This window comes from Carettochelys insculpta, chromosome 6, assembly GCF_033958435.1.
Source record: "Carettochelys insculpta isolate YL-2023 chromosome 6, ASM3395843v1, whole genome shotgun sequence".
Taxonomy (NCBI): domain Eukaryota; kingdom Metazoa; phylum Chordata; order Testudines; family Carettochelyidae; genus Carettochelys; species Carettochelys insculpta.
The window spans coordinates 94,683,887-94,704,596 of record NC_134142.1 but is presented as its reverse complement, the minus strand read 5'-3'; the positions used below and the strand labels follow the sequence as shown (position 1 = coordinate 94,704,596).

The window sequence follows — 20,710 nt, the reverse complement described above, 5'->3', positions numbered from 1 at the left end:
AATTTATATCTGATTTGCCATTTTGTCTGTGCTAGACATCGTTCTGAACCATGGGTGTTCACTATGAAGAGGGGTATACAAAGTCTGTTATTAAAGCTGTTGTACATACAAACCATTATAGAGTACTGTACATGTGTAATGTCATAAGAATCCTTAATGCAGTATAGTTAAACTGTTACTTTGTTTTTATTATCATAGGTAATTAAGGAGAAAGCTGCTAATTGTGCAGTACAGTGCTCTGCCATTTCTCATGTTTACAAGTTAAATTTGTACTAGACAGAGCTATATATATACAAAACAAAAAGTGTGTGTGTGTGTGTACATGCATACTTTTTGCTTTGTTGCACTGTATTTAAACTCATTTTATTTTAGTATCATTATGATGCTTAAGCTGTGCAGGGGTTTGAACCATGGATGTTCCCAGATCACAGGCTCCTGGATTAAGGAGGTTCACATATACGTACTTACCTGGGCCAGGTGTTGGTTTAACAAAAAGGGCTCAGAGACTGAGGCTGGAGATTTTGTAGGTAGAGTTTTTGTCTTACTGTGGACATTTATTGGGATAACTGTGCCACTAGGATTCTACCGGAATACCTCCCCATGTGGATAGTCTTATTCCAGAATGAGCACTTTTCAGTTTATACTTTGAAAGTGACATATGCTAAAGCAGAAGAAAGCATTTTTAATAAATGTCCACATAAATTACAGAAGTAAAATATAGCATTATAGCTGTACCAATAATTTTCCCCTTGTAGGCAAACCAGTAGATAAAGCTTTTCAACCAAAGGAGGAATGATAAATCATAGAAGAGTTATATAGGGGTGTATCTCCACAGCAGCCCTGTTTCAAATTAAGCTATTCTGGAAGGCTATGTCTATATTAGCATTGCACTTTCGAAAGAGGCAAGCAAATGAAGAAACTGAAAATGCAAATAAGGTGCAGATTTACATACCTGGCACCTCATTTGCATATTCTTTCAAAAGAAGAAAAGCCGTGTAGACACAGCTCTTCCAAAAGTAAACCTCATCTTCGAAAGAACCCTTTTTCCCCAGGACTTACAAATTCATCTTCTGTGATGTGGCTGTCTTAACACAATATAGTGGTCTTCAGTGTCTGCTACTGCATAGGAATTCTATGTGAAAGTAAGGATGTATGCTTATTTCAGAAGATGAAATTTTGGGTTGTCATTGTTTGGACACACATCAAAGAAGACACTGAATCATTGAAAAATGCGTACAAGCAGGTTTGCCTTCTGCTTATCCTGCTTTTGATGCCAGACTACTTTTCAAATTGCATAAGCTTATGAAAGTGATCTAGCAGATACATCTCCAAAGTCCCTGCTTATTATCAGTTTATAGGAAAGGTTATGCCATCTCATTTCTAAGACTCTTTTTTGATTATGCTGGTTCCTTTTCGCTAACTGCACTTCCACATACACATCTCTAGGAAAGGATTGCGTTTCTGGAACTTTACTGACTTACATAGATTGTGTACAGTACTCGATTAAAACAAAGACAACATGCTTCTGAAGAGATGAAGATGAAGGTCCCTTATGCTGTTTAGGCCTAAGTGCCGGTAATGGTAGGGTGACCATATTCCCCTAGGCTAAATACAGGACACCCTGGGGCAGGGGATATGTCCTGGACAAAATTGGACAGATGGCCAACCTGAGTTAGACAGTGGCTGCCCTGTGGGGGCTGCCATCCTGCTGATTGGAGGAGTGCTCCCTGGCTGCCACATGCCATGGATTGCTGGGAACAGGCTGCAGCCCTGTGGGTGACCTCCCTTCACTGGTGCTTCCCCTGGCTCCCCAGAGTCCTGGGGAGCCAGTATAGGGGTGGCAGCCCACCGGTGCTCCTCCCAGCTCCTCCAGAAGTGGAGAGCTGAGAGCCAGTCATAGCCATACCTGTCCATTTCCCAGCTCCTGCAAGCATCAGGGAACTGGGAGCCAGGTGCAGCCACACCTGTCCGGTTCCTGGGTCCTGCGAGTAGCAGGGAGCCAGGCGCAGCCAGACTCGTCCAGCTTCCAGCTCCCCCTACTGTAGGGGAGCCAGGACCCAGATGCAGCAGCACTGTGACAGTTTCCCATCTCCCGCGAGAGCCAGGCAGCAGCTGCACTTTTTGTGGCTCTACAAAAGGGCAGAGACCCAGGAACCGAGCAGCAGACAGACCCATGCATTCCCAGCTCCCAGCAGCAGCAGCACAAGTATGGGGCAATTAGCCCCCGTATTAAAATAAAATGGGACACCTTCCTGGTGCCCAAAATACAGTGTAGCCTGCCAAAAATGGGACGGATGGTCACCTTAGTAATGGGCAATTACGTTTATCATGGGTATAGAAATCTTATTTCCGGTTCTACTATTTGAAGGTAAAGCTTGTGTTCTCTTTCTTATTGAAGTCTTCCTCCTGTTATTTCTGTTTCAGAAGTAAAGCAAGCCAAATGGTAGTGTCATCAGAAATAAAGAATGATTAAAGATTTAATTTTAGATTTAATTTTAACTTTTATGCAACCTTGAGAGGCTGGTACTAGCGTGTGCCTCCAAATTTAAAAATTGTGTAGGATTTCATTTATTTGTTAAAGTCCATACTTGTTTTCTGTTTTGTATGTGTTTGGTAAATAGAATGTCTCTGTCAACTCTTCCTACAATTATAACTCAATATAAATCTTGAAACAGAATATGTATATACTGGAGAAAAGTTTTTCTGTTTCTCTCAGGGACAATAATGTAGAGGCTGTTTTTAAACAAGGATCATACAGGCAGAAATTCAGAGTTAATTCAGTCCTTAATAGTCAAAAGATTTGCAGGAACCTAACAGAACAATTGATTAGGTGTAAACTCCAAGTTTCCTGCCTGTTCTTCATTGCTTGCTTGCTTGCATTGTTTTTTGTTTGTTTTAATTTTGGCCTTTGTTTTGTGATTTATAGTATCAAATATTTTAAAGTTATGTCTGAGAATATTGAATCACATAATTGCTGGTTGCATAATATTGTACTTCTCACCAAATATGAAATAAAATATAATTGAAACACCAAATCATAGAAACAATATAGCATTTATGTCGATATTTTGCTTCCCTCTTACATGTAGAAGCATTACCAAATTTGTATTTTAAAATCATACTTTTCAGAGTTGTCAAGTTCATTTGATGCAGTGTAACTCCTGCTATTCATTTACCTCAAAATATTTCTGTGGGTAAATTTTCAAATAATCAGTATAGATTAACACTATTCAGTAGTCTTACCAAATGGTATGTGCACTAATTTCACCTTATCTCAGTCTAATCACTTTCTTTACAGCAGTCATCACAGTGATAATCACAATGTTCCATTCTGGCCTTAAACTCTGATTCAGGTTTTTGTCTAGTTTTAAAGAAAAACAAATGGATTAAGCAAAGATAATGCTAATCAGGCCAGTACTACCATTGAAGCAGAGAGGCAATGTTTGTTTGAAATAAGGAGAAGCCAAAAAAAACCTGCAAAAAAGCATAGCTAGAGAGGAAAATCCTATTGTCAGTGATTAAAATGGTAAAAGCTGTGCTCCCATGCTTTTCTGATGAATTAGGAATTATATGGTTTCGGACAGTGAAGTAAATATTACTGGTCATATGCTTCCTTGAAATTATTATTTATACTGCGTACATTATCGTTTTGACAATGATGAAGGAGATAAGGAAAAATATATTCTGTTTTGCTCTGATCCTTCAAAGATGTAAGCACATGTACAAGATATGAACAGTCCTACAGAAGTCACTGGGGCTGCTGGCATCCTGAAAGCTCAGTGTGTACATACCTTTTTTCAGGATGTGGGCCTCTGACACCTTCAGCTTTTTCACTCAGGAATTCCTAGTGTACATGCTGTTGGAAAGAGTCAGGATGACAGGAAATCATGAAAAATAGAGATACGTGACTCTTAGCCCATAGATTTTGTGCGTGTGTAGTAGAGAAAATCTTTGGTCACAGTATCCATCCTTTCTTTTTCTTATCTTTTTTAATACACGAATGGGAAGATATTTTTGTGTTCTGATTCAAATTTATCTTTTGTTGTTGTCCATTCTTTGCTATGAATGTCCAGAAAATCTGTATGAAAGGCGTGAAATATCACCTGAACATGGAAATGAACTATTGTATGGGGGAGGTAAACTGGTGGAAATAAATTCTGTGTTCGGTCATTTGTATTGGTGGACAATAATACTTGTCTTCAAGTGTTACCAAAAGAAATGGAATCCTCCTCAGTTTTTCCTGTTTATAACAACAATTATGTAATACATTATTAAAATCAAGTATACACCCTTCCTATCTGACCATCTGGTACCCATTAAATGCTAAAAATTAACATATTGAAGAAACATTTATATTTGTGTGGGTTTAAAACTACTTAAATATCACCGTAAATGGAGATCAACAATGACTCATACTCCTTTTAGTTTTTTCTTTTCTTTCAACCGTTCTATAATCATACCCATGGCAGTAACTGCTTTGCAAAATACACTTAAAATAAAGCTGTTTTGAACAAGCTATTTATCGATATATAAATAGATAATGTTTAAGATTCTTTAGTATTTAATTATGTAGTTATCCAAACCCACAAGGGTCTAAGGATTTTACTTAAGAGGGATTTCACATATAGCCTGGTTTATAGTGCTAAATAATAGCACAGTAGTACTTTTGTAGCATTGTAAAATAGCTTAAAGAGGAGCATGATGTCTATAGTTGGTGTAATGCATTGGTAATTAAGAGGGTGTGAGGTTAAGCTTCATTAACTGCTGTGGGGATTGTAACTTGAGTTTCATTATTCCCAGGAGAATCTAAGAAGTGAGAGAGGTCAAACTGTTAGAATCTGATTTTGCGTAGTGCATCTGCCAACACAAAGCAACCAAAGCAATGCAGCAGGAGACATAAAGACAAGGATTATTAACAATTTGGATTATAGCATTTTATGATGGAGATGACAGTTTTATTAATGAAATGTTTAGTTCTAGTTGTGATAAAATGTTCATAAGCTTTGGGTTTTAGGAAAACATATTCTATAATTATACCTTATATTGATAAATACATCAGAAAACCTGAATATTTTTTCTAGGTCTTGGTTTTGTAATTTTTCATACAAACCACAATAAACTGTGCTTACTTGAGCAATTATCCACCTATAGTTGCATTTTGCAGGAAGCAGAGGTGTGCTTTAGGGGGTCTCAGGTTCCTCCTGTTTGTTTTATTTTATCTGTCTGTATACCAGCACCACATACACAGTATCTGGAAATACCCTTTGTCAATGAAGATCTGACGTTTTATCTGCTCTTTCTTCTAGCAAGGGACAATATAACAGTCAATAGGAGATATTACATCCTGATGCCACAAAATTAAAAAGTCACAAATCTTTTGAAAGCTATACTATGGGAGAGCTAAATATGTTTAATTAAGCAACAAGCCTTGTAAAAGTACTGATTTAGTTTTAATTGAAAACAGATTACTTCCAAGCTCTAAATAGGCTTTATTCTCATAACTTAAATAGTTTATTAGATTGTGGTTTCTATCAGAAGATCATGAACATATTTGATTAGCACAGTTAAACATGGTCATAATCCTGGCTCCATTTTTTTTGGTTAGCACTGAATTAATAACTCTGGTATATTATCATGACTGCACAGTTTATAATTTCAAATGTTTTTTATGTATGAGGAAATAATTTGCAAAATATTTTTAAAAATGTAATATGCTTTTGGAAAATAATTTTATTCTTAAAATTGTATGAATCTCTGGGAAACTGATTACATGGTTATGATCAAGCATGACATTTAGGTTGCATGCAGCCATATCCAGGAAGTAGCTGAACTCAAAGCGCTACAATTCTGCTATTAGAAGGGTGCATCCTACATCAAACGTTGTGGTAGAATGTAGACATCAGTTGCAGCTCTAGTCATGCTTTCCTTTCTGACCAGGATAAATGTAAAAACTCCCTATGTTTCAGTCTGTGACCAGTTCAACTGCTGTTACTGTCTCTGATTATGTGTGGATGTGGGGCTTTGTTCGTTTCTCACTTGCCCTTTCCCAAAAGATTTTTGTAAACATGACCTGCTTTACTTTTTCCCTGCAGCACTTTTTTAACATCTGTTTTGCATCCATAATAAGTCTTCTTGGATGGATCTGTTTTCCCTTATAGACTAACTTGACTACTCTAAAAGGCTCAGGCCTGACTGGCTCCGATGTGAAATATCATAGATGACATCATAAAGTTCTATAGACGTAATGTCTATCCAGCAGTTTTCAAAAAAATTTCCCATCAAGTTAGGTAGAGGATCTAACTGTGGGAAGTATCAATGCAGGCTAGCATCACAAGGGCTGATGCAAAATACATCCTTACTCTATTGTTCTGTCCTACAAACTCTCACCTATCATACAACAAAGAGATTCCAACCTGAATCTTTGTAGTAGGAAAGCAAGAGCACTGAATAAGCACTTCCAATAGCAAAAATTTTCAATACTGACTTATTTTGAATTGTACTTTGTATTGACAACTCATTTCAAGAGCATCATTTGGAGCTACACAACTTCCTTTGGAGATATTATCCAGCTATACTGAAAGATGGACAGGAGCCATGGTATGGTTTTAATCAGGCCACAATGTCATTTTTAGATGTCAGGGACTACCTTGGCAGATAAAAGTGGACAGCACAGGCAATTCCATGATCACTTGGATAGCCAGTGGGGGCTTAGTTCCTTGCCAAGCTATTTGTCTGGTCCTTCTGTCCTTTTCCTGTGGAGTACTCACCCTGGATATCTGCCGCACACCTACATAATTAGTTGCATATAGCCTAAGTTCTCGCCTTACTCATCATAACAAAGTCCTCTCTGAACCTGCTGTGGGAAAGGGCATAAAACCCCCACTCCACCTAGGCCAGTCTGGTGGTGAATGAAAACTTCCTTCCCAGCTTCCTGAAAAGGAGGGGTAGCACATTACCCACACCAGATCCTGACCAAGCCTGATATTTTGCCACCTCTAAGATAAGAAACATGAGGTGCTGTTCTGCCTGGTCTGGGGAAAAAGGTCTTCTCATACCAGGCTTGCCTTTTATCAGCTGCTCAGCCCTTCCAGTCCCTGGAGGATGAATCAGCATTGCCATGTATATTCCCTCTAAACTGCAGTGCTGCATAGCAGGTTCTCAAGGGCAGTGTGGATGGGGAGAGGCAACCCACACCCAGTCAGTTCCTGCCTGAGCTGTGGCAGGTGGGAAGAACCACCCATCCCTCAGACCAGCCTCACCAGAGCTGCACCTGCTATGGAGAGGCACCCTAGCTGCTACAGCGAGAGAGGGCTGTGGGGAGTCTTCTCTCCCCGCTGTAGCCCTGTGGCAAACTGCACTGTAAACCCTTAATCCCAGTTCTCACTCTAAATCCTCCATACTGACACACACAATAAAATTCATACTGTCTATAGATATAAAGGTTAGAGGGAACAGTGGTCATGTTGACCACTCTACTTTTGCAGCAGCTTTTGAACTGCTCTCTCACTCCCTGCTCATAAAGTATGATGACCCTTACCCTAGTAAGCCAGGCAGTACTCCCCACATACATGCACATATCCTGCCTAAGGTGCAGTGTTTCCATTAGTGCAAGTTGCTTCTCTGAGTCAACAGTTTTGTGAAGAGAAGATGGAAAAAGTGCAGTTCCGTGAGGCAAAAAATGTCACTGAGTTTATGCCAATGAGTAAGTGAAAGAAAGGATTTTATTCTAGGTGTTACTTGTTACCTGCCCAAAACAAAAAGCAACAAGTGTCCTTCTGGATCGCTGTGACCTCAAATTTTTGTCTGCAAGAAAAGTTCAAGATAACATCTCTGGAAACATTTCTCCAAATGGGCATTACTCTGGATCTGACAGATACGTACAATGCACCAAATTTTAGTAGTGCTCTCGGTGGACATTCACTCTATGCATATGTTTGCACTAGTGACTATTTCTACACAGGATTGGAATTTGTTTTCCTAAGTAACTGACTACTCAGAATCTGAGAATTCAACACAGTCTCTGACTCTGGGGGAGCTGTAGTCATTAGGTTTCAAAGGCTGGGTCTACGCTAGCACCTCCCTTTCGAAAGGGGGATGCTAATGAGGCGCTGCAATGAATATGGTGGCTGTGGCACTTTGAAAGTGCTGCTTTTGATCGTGCGCGGTTTGTCTACATAAGGTCCTTTTTGAAAGGACCCCGCACACTTCGAAATCTCCTTATTTCTATTTGGTTATAGGCATAAGGGGATTTCAAAGTGTGTGGGGTCCTTTCGAAAAGGACCCGTCTAGATGAGCCAAGCGTGATCGGAAGTGGCGCTTTCAAAGTGTCGCAGCTACCATTATGTATATTCATTGCAGTGCCTCATTAGCATTCCCCTTTCGAGAGGGGGATGCTAGTGTAGACTCAGCCAAAATAAACTACCTACAGTCTTGCCATTGTTTCCCCATGGCAACTGGAATACCTATAAGGTTTGGTTGATATGGCACAATTCAAAGCCTTTGCTCAACAGCAAAATATCTAAACAATGCAGATCTAAACCAGGCTTTGCTGGAGGCAGCACAGGTATCCTTAACAATCCATTGGCCCCCAAGTTTAGTATAAGTTGCCATTTGTCCACATGAGAAATCTTCAATAGGCTGAGAAGCTCAGTGGTCAGAAACATCTCATCTGAGTATCTGAATGATGGATATCCTACGACTGCACCATGATTAAAGTTAGTGCAGGAATTATCTGGGCTTGTGGAAGGAGGACAACTCTTGTTTTGTGGCTGGGGGGTAGTGGGAGAATGAGATCAGAGACTGATGCAAAGAGGTGGATGGTAGGAAGCTTTGCAGCACTGGTTCACCCCTCCCCTCAGGAATGTGAGGTCCAAAAGATATATAGGCATATAGCTTTGGGTGGGGGGAAGTCTCTTTATTGCACACAGCAAACAGCTTCTTTAACCTTTCTCCCTCTATTATTGGTATAGGCAGAAATATAGATTCTACAGGGAAAGCAGAGGACCTACATGATGATGGGTGCACCACTTAAGACTCCATTTATCACAGAATAGTATATAAAGATAAATGTGTCTTTCTACAAGTAAAGAAAAGGCTCTATTCATTGCTAGTTAGTTGTGATGAATCAGAAGTGTGGCTGACAAAGTAACAGTGTTCACTAGAATAAAAACATTTCAATAGTCTTACTGAAATGTTAGAGCCATATTTTTGCCTGGCCAGATGAGTCAGATACCCAGATGTTAGAGACATCTTTTTGCCTGGCTGCATTAAAGTGACTAGTATGAAATACAATCTGCTGTCTTGAAATTTCATCCTGGCCAATGATGTAGTGCTTGACTAATGATGTTACAGTTTGAGGAGATAGCAACAGCTCTCTGCTTATGTCTGTCAAGATCTAAAGCAATGGCAAGATTAGGTTGTTAAGTGAATGCTTAGATAGGATTTATACTAATTATGATCTGTTGAAGAATGGTAATTTGTGCCTTGGAGTTATTTGTTTTTGAATAATTGACATAGTGATGACCCCCATACCACAAAAGTGATGCAGGTGTTACCTGAAAGATTTTAGGAAATTCTAATGAATGTGCCAAAAATATATCTGGAAAGCTAATTTTAACTATGGATTGTAGAAACTTAAAAAGTTAATAACTGATTTTAACAAGCATTCACCATCTAATGTTATCCTGAGTTCTCACATACAAGTAACGCTTCTATAGGAAAGATGTCATTACTTCTGTTTTTAATCAGGAAATAGCTTTACAATACTAAGAAATAAAAATAATGTAGTGGTATCAACTAGTTTCAATAGACTTTTTTCCAAATGATATTCAGTAGAAAATAGGACTCCTTAAGTAGTGATTTGACCTTCACTTTTATTGTAGGTATCTGATTTTGTTAAATAGGTAATTGTAATAATCAGTGTGTGGGCAGTACCTGAAAAATGAAATATTCATAGAATCATAGAAAAGTAACCTCAAGAGGTCATCATCTCCAGTCCCCTGCATTCATGGCAGGCCCAAGTACCCTGACAGGTGTTTGTCTAACCTGCTCTTAAAAATGTCAAAAACCTTAAAAAATGTGAAATCTCAGGGTGGTATTTTTCTTATAATTAGGAAATACTTTATGTTCAAAATTTGGAAGTAACATAATGACTGTGTGGATGCCTGTATATGTGATATTCTGGTATGATTATAATGTGTGTTCTGTTTGCCCATCATTATAGTTACAGGTTCTTCAAAACTTCCATTGATTCCCTGAGTTCAGTTACTCCTGTCAGAAACCTTCATTTTTAGATAAAAATTTCTGTGCTCTGGCAGAAGAGATATATGAAACTTTGAGCTAAAGCTGTTTCGTGCTTTGCTGGCACACCTGACATATATATATATTATCACTGCTTAAGCTGAAAAGTTAAACGTTAATTTTCTTGCTCTTGTGAAGTTAGAAATGTAACTATAATATTGCAGTTATTAACATCCAAATATAATTTTTCAATAAGATTTTGTGTACAGATTTTGTTGAGAAGAAAACAAAATTCTGTTTTAAAGAGACATAGTCTAATATTGATTGAAATTTAAGTCCTTTTACAATAATTCTAATAAAAATACAAGCTAGTGGATATCCAACATAAAAGACAAGAAAACCTAAAAATAGTCACAATTTAAAATGCTCAGTTTTCGCCCTATTCTTGTCCTGGGTGATGTAACATTGACTTCAGTGGGAGCAAAATCAAGCCCCAAGTGTGTTTCGTGAGCTAAAGCTTGTGATACAATGTAATACATAACTATAGAGGTATACACTTCGTTAGAGGAAATAAATTTCCCAATTTAATTTTTTAATATTTTCTATTTAATAATTTAATATTTTCTAATACAGGTTGAACCTCTCTAGTCTGGCACATTCTTATCCAGCAACATCCATAATCTGGCATGAGTTTAGTTAGCCGGATGGCCACTTATCGTGGATGTGGCCAAGTTTCGTACAATCCCATAAAGTTTGTTTACAGCCACCAGACCTGGCTGTCAGTGTTCTGGGGTTTTATTTAGCCATAATTTATCTCCTAAATGTTTTCTAAAAGCCCAGTGGTAATGGTGCTGAACAATATTGACCTCCCGTCATATTTTATATTCTCTTGTTCAGGACTGCTCAAGTCCTGAAGGTGCTGGACTGCAGAGGTTCACCTGTAATCAAACACATAGGGTGCGTCTTCACTAGCCAGCTACTTCAAAGTAGCCAGCACAACATGGAAATGGCACACATCGCGTCTACACGCTCCGTGTGCTATTTCGACATTGAAATCAACGTTAGGTGGTGAGACGTCGAAATCGCTGTTCCCATCCAAAGATGAGAATAGCGCCCTACTTCGACGTTCAACGTTGAAGTTGGGTGCGTGTAGATGATCCGCGTCCCACTACGTCGAAGTATCAGGGTCCTCCATGGCGGCCATCAGCTGAGGGGTTGAGAGACGCTCTGTCCAGCCCCTGCGGAGCTCTATGGTCACCGCATGCAGCAGCCCTTAGGCCAGGGCTTCTGGCTGCTGCTGCTGCTGCAGCTGGGGGTCCATGCTGCGTGCACAGGGTCTGCAACCGGTTGTCGGCTCTGTGGATCTCGTTCTGTGCAGGGCAATTGTGTCTGGGAGGGGCCCTTTAAGGGAGCAGCTTGGGACTTTGCTGGCCCCTTATTTCAACAGGGAGCGCTTATGTGTGTGGACACTCCATGTTTCCTTCCGGGGCAGCTCCTTTCGATGTTCCCCGTTGCTACTTCGACATGGAACATCGACGGCACCAGCCCTGGAGGATGTGTAGACGATACGCGTCAAAGTAGCCTATTTTGATGTCCTTACTTCGAAATAGGCTACTTTGATGTAGTGTGCTAGTGTAGACGTAGCCATAATAATTTATAATTAAAATATTTAAATCAAGAAATATACATTAGCTCATTCTGGTGGTGAAGCTAGCGCAAATATGAAAAAAATTTGTAAAGGTTATGCATGTGTGTTTAACTTGTGGAGAAAATTCTGTATTTAGTAAAATAGAATCCATGCAGAACTTGGACCTGGAATTGAGGTGAAGAATATGTGCAGATGCTCTTGCACAATAAGGCTCTGTCTACACTGCCCCTCCCTTTTGGAAGGAGTATGTAAATACAGCAGATTGAAAATGCTAATACAGCAGTTAAATGAATATTCAGTGCCTTATGTGCACAATGATGGCCATTCACCGCATCAGAAGTGCTGCTTTCAAAATGCAAAGTAGCCGTGTAGACGGGGTTCCTTCTAAATGAAGCCCCAGTTTCAAAAGCAACCTTCTTCCTAATTTTTTTTCAGGAAGAAGGGTGCTTTCGAAAGCGAGGCTTCCTTTTGAAGGGACCCCATCTACATGGCTATTTTGCATTTCGAAAGCAGCACTTTCAATGCAGTGAGTGGCCATCATTATGCAAATGAGATGCTGGATATTCGTATCTGTGCCTCAGTAGAATTTTTCAGCCACTGCATTTACATGCCTCTTCCAACAGGGAGGGGCAGTGTAGACATAGCTTAAGTGAACACTGATGTTTGCTGATGGTTTTCATGGACCAGTTTCTTGCAGTGCATCACTGCTTCTGGGCCTGAGAATCAGATGTTGATTGTGGGATCACATCATAAAACAAATTTGGGAATACAAAGTGTGTCTGCAGAACTTTCAGATGTGAAAGACAACATTCATAGATCTGAGCATGAAGTACTGTACTATTTTCAGAAAAAGTTGGTATCAGTTTACACCTCTTCATTTTCGTCAGTGTTTCTTTATGTGGAGTGACAAGTCTGGACTATCTTTTCTGCTGTATGTTATACTGCTTCATTTTCTCGATTTAGGAGGTTCCAGCACCTTTATTTGATGATGCTCACAAAAACCAATTGGATGAGGAAGAGTCGGCTATTAAATCTAAACCGGAATCCATGAACATAGCCTGGCGTTACCAGAATTTACCAAAAATGGAGGTAAATATGTTTAGTATAATGTCTGGCTTTATCCTGTACTTTAAGGGTGAAATTCACTTGTTAGATAAGTATTATGTCTGACAGAACCCTGACCTTGGAAGTGTTTTCAAAATGTGCCAAAAGGTTGCCTCAGAAGAGCTAACTTTCAATCACCGATACATATGTTAATTATCAAAGATACAGTGAGATGAAGAATTGAGTTTTCTATGTGGTATGAATTCCTGATGTATTTAAAAATCATCTGAAAAATAAAACCAGAACATTTAAAATATTACAGCACCAATGCCTGGCCAATTTAACACTGTTTCAGACTACTTTTTAAGCCCAGAAAAAGATATCTGTGTTGTTTATACTGAACATTTTTCTAAATATAGCAATTCATAGCTGACATATATAGGCTGAATGAACAGTACTTATTAGTGAAAACATTTTATTGATGCAAACTGTTGGCTTGTGTATCCATGGGTAAGCACTTGAGATTGTATCAGCTTCACTGTCCCTAGAAACTAATTGCTGTGATGGTGGGACCTAAGACAAAAGCTCAAATGGTCACTTGTTCAACATTTACAGCTGTTAATATTTTGTGAATTACATATTTTCCTTAGGCTAGTTGCTTTCTTGTTTAGTCTAATAGTGCAGTCAAACCTTACAAAAATGATAGAATGTTGAACTATGCAAAACAACGAACTCCTTTTTTGTCCATGCTGTTTGGCTTAAGTCTTTTATTTACTGCGCTTTAGATGTAATCATAACTGTGTACTAAGCTGGCCATATTCTAAAAAAATGTAATTGGAATGTGACAAAATGACCTTACAAGTCTTGGCATGTTTGATTTTCTCTGAAATTGCACAGGCGTGGTTATATGTTTTGTGTCAGAGAAGACATATATGGTGACATGCCAAATCACATAGCTTCTAGAGTGTTCATATTATCTCACCAATTTTATTCATGTAGAGCTTGCTATACCACTATGAGCCTTTACAAAATATATTGCATTTTATCCAGTAATGTAAACTAAATTCATAATACACTGATACACAAGCAATGGCCTGTCACTGTGTCAACACAAAATGTCCTGGCTCTAATGCAACAAAACTGTCCATACATAACCCGAAACACGCTACTCCATCCAGTAATATATTATTTAATAAAAGTAAAAAACTTGTCCTTCGTTATCACAGATGGGATTTGCATATTGAGAGTTGTAAACTAATATTGTCCGATTTAGAACAACTATACAATCTTAAAAGGTATTGTTCCCTCATTACCATCATAGTTTTCTTAATTGTGAATAAAGTCTAAAACTGTATGAACTCAGAAGTGGTTCCCAAGCTTTTTATATCACCCTTCCTCCATTATCCACAATGTTATCTGTCTGCATACCTCCCACCGATAGCCAAAGATATTTCTGTTGTGTAGATGGCTTAGTTATTCCCTTTCCTTTCTTAAAACCAGGTTAAATAAGCTCATTGCCAGCTCATAAATGTTTCATATTATGTATCATATTTAAATTAGTGGCCCTGTCATGAACAGTGTATTTTATATGTGTAAATAGGAATATATTTGTTGTTGGTGAATGGTAGATGTATACGTAATCAGTCAAAAAGAGTTGGATAGAGATGTATGTGCTGCATGCAGTTGCCAATTTAAAAAAGTACTTTTGTCTGTATGCAGGGGTACAGTCATTTGCACTGTTGGTAAAAACACTAGGTATAGCCTATTTTGCAATTAAAAAGTATAGTGGGTTTTCCCCCTTTCTTTTGTTTGAATGAACTGCTTATGTTCTTGGGGCAGTATATAAACTGTCACAGCATGAAATCAATTTTCTGCCTTGATCCTCCCAAATCTGAGATTTTTAGCACATTAGTATTGCAATTAGAAACATTAGCAGCAGACAGAAGTATAAAAGCACATTCTGCTCACTGACAATTTAGTGTATTTCTCCTTGTGCAGATGGCTTCAGGGGAATTTTGTAAAGAACCAGCTTGAACCTACAATCCAGAAATAAAATTGATCACTCAAATTTAAGAAGAATTAGAAGTCTAGGTCTCTCTCACTCTCTCCCCTCTTCATGGCCATTCTGCTAACACAGATTATTCATGCTTACTTGATTCAGGTGGACTTTTTGCGAGCTTCCCCAGTAGGCCTGGGAATGTGGTACATAGAAGCCTATTCAAGGTTTCTGACATAGACCGAGCTTTTATTGCATGGTGTTTTATTATACCCAAATCCTAGTCTCCACCCAGTTTGTAGGCTCTGTGCTCATTCATTTGAATTAAGAAAGGTTATCACCTACCTTAATCCATGCAGCAGTGTGGATTAAGGACACCAATGTGCCCCGGGATTCTCAAAGAGGATCCTGGAAACTTGTTGTTTCTTCTTTTTTGCTGTCTTTACTAAACTCTATTGGGCTTCAGTGAGGATTTGCATCTTAAATGGGCAACCTGGAGCTTTTCTCAATGAAGACATCAGATCAAAGTTCAGTTAGTCAAGGCCTTTCTAAAACATTAAGGGGGCTTGGATGTACACAATAAAAAGATGAGCCCTGGCAGAGATTGCAGTAAAAACATTGTGTTCTGTAATCCGGATAAAGGATAGATTATAGGCCAAAGAACAGCCCCTTGTTAAATTGTTTTCAAAACCCTCATACTGAATAACTTTACACTTTGCATTTAAATATATATTTTAATGTAGTAGTGTGAGTTTTATTTTCTGATTTAGGAAGCAATTTCTAGTAAGACCTAGTTGTAGAGAGCTCACTGTTTTTATGAATATATTAAATGCTTTAGATCTTTTATAGAATAGGAAAATGGCTTATTACAGAAGACTAAGGACTTGAGACTTTTTTTAGAAAAAGACTAAAAGTGTAGGGTGGGGGTCATGTTTGTAGTTTTAACATTTTGTATTCCCTGTAGCTAATTTAGCCTAATAATCTTTTCATTTTTCAGGCATTAATTTGGTAATTCCCAAGTATAAAATGTAAATAATTCAAATTATGGTTTTGATTATATCTGTGATTGTAAATGTGATTGTTCTTAAATGTGAAATCAGAAATAAAAACTAGGAAAATGCCTTGGAAGGTTTCCTTCAAAAAAATAATTGACACCGTGACACTAGATGGGTCTGTTCTCTGTGTGTATTCAAAGTTGTACACTCATCGCTTGTTATATGAGCACAGTTGGTTCCCAACTTTCTGCTCATAGGCAAAAACTCGTAAGAGGGACGCTAAATTCCTATTAAATTACACGGAAAAGTCTCTAATTATTTCCTAAGGGCTCGTAACTTGGGGAAGGAGTGGCAGCAGGTGGCGCTGCTTTTGAAGGGTAAGTTAACATTGGGTTGGGGAGGGTTAAAGTCTGGGGGCAGTTTCGGGCCATGAGCAGGAGGAAGGATTAAATTCTGGTGGGGGGTTCAGGCTGCGGGGCCACAGGGGGCGGAGGGTACAGGTGGTGGTGGAGTCTGGCTGCAAGGCCAGCAAGGGGATCTGGCTGCTGCAGTTAGGGGCAGCTGGGGGAGGGGGGTCAGGCTGCGGGACCGAGGGTCCGGCAAAGGGGTCTGGCTGCAGAGCCAGTTAGGCTCCCACTGCCACAGTATGGGGCAGCGGGGCTGTCAGAGGGTCTATCCGCGGGGCCATGGGGCTGGCAGGGGGTTCTGGCTGTGGGGCCGGTTACACTGCTGCTGCTGCTGCCTCGGGGCCAACGTGGGGAGTGTCTGTCAGTGGGGCTGGTTATGCTGCCGCAGTATGGGGCTGCGGGGACAGCGGGGGGGTTTAGGCTGTGGGGCCAGTGGTGGGGGGGGTGGTCTGACTGCCGCAGTTTGGGACTGCAGGGCCCGAGGGGGGGGGGTCAGGCTGTGGGGCTGTCAGGGGGGTCTGGCTGCAGTGAGTTGGGGCTGGCGGGGTGGGGGTCAGATTATCGGGGGTTGGAGCCACAGGGAGGGGGTTACACTCGTATTAGTAGGGAGGGAAATTCACTCCTTGAGTGAACTAAGGGAGGTATATGTGTCCCTCGTTTAAGCTAGTATTTGTAAATAAAGTACTCGTTTAACAAGGGATGAGTGTATATGTTTATTTTGATGACAAAACTATGTCTCATTATGTTTTCGCCGTTTATAGTTGTCATATCCATATAGTAATTGCAATGAGAACTAAATTCTTTTCTGGTTCTTATTTAACAATTCAGTCAATTTTAGTAAGTTCCAATTACAGTAGAGGTTGAATCTCTCTAGTCGGGCATCTTCAGAGCCTGACTGGTGCTGAACCAGAGAATTTGCCAAACTAGGGAGGTCAGTATTGTCTAGCAGCATTACCAACACTTCCACTGCTTACTGGGCTCTTAGAAGACATCTGTGGATAAATTAGAACTAAATAACAGTACAGAACAATGAGCACCAGGACTGGTGGCTGTCAACAAACTTCATGGGACCATGGGAATCTTGGCCATACCCATGATAAGTGCTGGACAGCGAAGATGGTGGTTGAGGAAGAGGTCTTAAGCCACTTTTTGGCTCTGTGCTGGGAGCCCTTGACAGCAGCCAGTCCAGCCTCTCATAGAAGAGACATGCATCATAAGCACTTCTGGAGTGACAATTGTTTTTTTGCCTTCTGTACAGGCACCTCAGGTGCTTGCTGCATTCCTGGCACAGAATCCCAGTGCCAGTGCTCACCTGTTCCAGACTCTTAAATTTCCAGGTACAGTTTCTGTTGCTGTAAGTGAAGTCATGGGAGGACAGTGTACTCCAACCATACCCAAATGTGGGAAGGTGGGCAGCAGCTATTTTTGGTGCAGGATCCACATTCACGTATACTGAACCAAAAGCATGCAGTAAACTGTTCTGATGTGGTTGGTGTATCTTGCTACTGCTGCTGAAAACAGTGCTGCAGTGATGAGGGGTGCAGGGACCTTCAAAGACTAGGTCAGGAAGAAAAGAGTTCATTGCATTGTGGAGTTCTGTTGAAACACAAGGCCTTGTACATGCCCTTACACCTGTCTACAGTTCACACAGGCCTGGGTACAGAGCCATGCTGCAGTCCAAGGTGTTTATTTACTGAAACACCTCAGATATGCTAGTTTACTCACTGTATACTCAGCTCCCAACAAGTGCTTCGGGACTGTAGATTTGGACAGTAGGGTTGGGGTTACTGGCAGTGTTCCTTGTAAGCTGTGTGCTTGTGCATCGGCTCAGGAGAGATTCAAATGCCACCCAGCTGATTAGCAGAACACCCACAGCTAGATTTTGTGTTTCTACTGTTGGTGCATGTTCACATGAACCTTGATGCACATAAAGACTGTGTTCCATAAGATGGAAAAGATCTGCACGTGGATGCAAAAGATTAGAAGGAACATTGGTTATGGGACAACCACATGCATGAAAAGGTGCATAGTCACTAATATAGATGTGCCTTTAGAAGTTGGTCATCTCAGATCTGATTGGCAGTGTGTGAAGATACATTTTACAAGGGAGAGAAGTGACACTCTCTGTGTATGTTTTATCAGAGGTGCAGACATGCTGCCAGGAACCTACCATATATATTTACATAACATCTGGGCTGACTGAATGAGGAAGCATTGCATTACTTTATAGCAATTTGACTTGAGGTCTGGACAGAAATGAACCATGACCTTTCTGTTGGCGGTGGCAATTTTAATGCAGGCAGACTGTGGTGTCAGGCAGGTATGATGAGAAAGAACCTGTATGTGAGGTGATAAGAAGCCCTGGCTGTCAGGTAGCAGAATTCTATTCTCATGACTGGGCCACTAAGCCTAGAACCTTTAGGCTTTTGTGAACTCTGTGACGATGACTTATGTGCCCTCTTTGGGAAAAGGAGGTGTTTATGGGTTGGGGTTTGTTGTCAAGGCAAGAAAATTAATATGACTTGGTGACAGAGATCCAGTCGAATGATAGGTGGAAAGGAAGGTATATTACTGTAGAGGCTGGTCATAAAGGTGTTTGTGTTATTGGCAGACGGTGTTTTACAAAAGAAAGAATTATTGCCCTTTTAATATATAAGGAGTAATAATATCCCACCAGTGTTCAACTTATTTTGTTACTTTATTGAAACATTTTTTTCTCTTAATATTAGTCACCTTTATTATATAACAAAAATGGCTACTATATTGCGTGTTCTAGCAATATCTAGTATGAAATTCTTGCAAATTCAAGAAATAAAAAAAAACACTTTAAAATTTATTGATTACAAACCGTATTTCCTTTTTTCTTTCCATTTTCTTCAAGAAATCATGTTGGAAGCTATGAAGAGGCAATATTTTATTTTACAGATCCCATACAAACATAATTGGACAGCCTTCAAAAGCCAAAGTGCGAAATGTTTGTGTTTTGCGTGTGTTCAGTATGCATGCTGAAATGCCTAATTTATTCTTATCTATCTTTGTATCTTATGCCTGTTCAATGGCATAAACGAAAGTGCATACATTTTGGTTATGTCTAGATTACAGTGACTTATTGAGAGAAGTTTTTGTTGGAAGATATCGTCTGACAAAACTTCTCTCAACAGATCGCAGCCAAATTGCCAAAGGAATTGCAAGAGCGGCAAAACGGCCAACTCGTGTCCCAGAAATCCCATCTGTCAACAGAGGGACCCCCCAGAATTTCCAGACTGGCTTTCTGTCAACAGATTTCTGTTGACTGAGGGATTGTGCCTCATGGGGAGCAGGATAAGACTGTAAATAAAATTGCTGCATTCTCTCAATTTACCGTCAACAGAACACCTTGGGAATTTGGACGCTCCCCAGTTTTGTCGACGAAACACTCTAGACGTAGCCTTGGATACCTGACCTACCTTGTTAGATGGTACCAACTGAAGCAGTAAGGGTTGAAATCTGCATATAAGCTTCATAACACAGAATTTCAGAATGTGATTCTCAGTAATCCTATCTCTTTTTTTTCTTCCATAACTTTTAAAGTTCACTACTGACATTCTTTGTCATTAACTAAAAAAACCTGAAGTCATGTTTAAATGAAAAATTAAAGATTCTATCACAGTTAAAACAAGTAATTATGTTTTATTACAAATTTTAATGAATTATTATAATTAGTTTAGATTGTTTTCACAGGTCAGTCCAGGAACTTCTGCACCATTTGGTCACTTCTATGATGTATCTAAAACAGTGTCTTCAGATGTACTTCAGTCTATAAAGTGGCACCGTTTTTTCCTTCCTGAAGAAGTAGCTTTGCAACCTGAAATAAAAACTTGGTAAGTTCTTAGCTCACATGTTTTCAGTTATTTGCATGCAGGTTAAGATTTTTAAAAGTTCCAGACTAGCTTATTATATCTGTAACATTGGTTCAGAGTGCCACTTGTACTCCTAAAATCCTTTAATTGCTTTTAAAAATTTCCATCTAAATGTTGCAGTCAAGGAGTAACTTGAAGTAAGATATGAATTGGATTCGTCTCAGCCATTCTCATACTGAGAATGAAAGGTCAACCAATAGCTTAAATTTCAAAAAGAAATCTAAATCTGTCATCTACATCTAAATCTGGAAATTCATAAATAAAATGAGAACAAACAAAAAAAACCAGAAAAACAATTAGTAGTCATTGCTGGTAATTGATATACCTTTTCTACTGTCTTTCTGACAGCATCTCAGGGTGCTTCCCCAGTGCAGAATACAGATTAAAAAGTAGTCTATCTGCATATTTAGTCTGGACCTTTAGATATTTTTATATCTGTTTTTATAAACTTCTAGGTATAGAGCCAGGCTCTGAGAAGTATT

At 39.5% G+C, this 20,710-nt stretch overlaps 1 protein-coding gene across 2 annotated transcripts in view; it reads left to right on the top strand.

The window, feature by feature from the left end:
- ELP4 (elongator acetyltransferase complex subunit 4) overlaps positions 1-20,710 on the top strand; it is a 255,318-nt gene that overhangs the window by 47,709 nt on the left and 186,899 nt on the right. For both annotated transcript variants that reach the window (XM_074998982.1, XM_074998984.1), the window contains exons 4-5: positions 12,851-12,976; positions 20,050-20,189. In XM_074998982.1, coding sequence (XP_074855083.1) covers positions 12,851-12,976; positions 20,050-20,189 — 266 coding nt within the window. The remainder of the gene's footprint in view (positions 1-12,850; positions 12,977-20,049; positions 20,190-20,710) is intronic.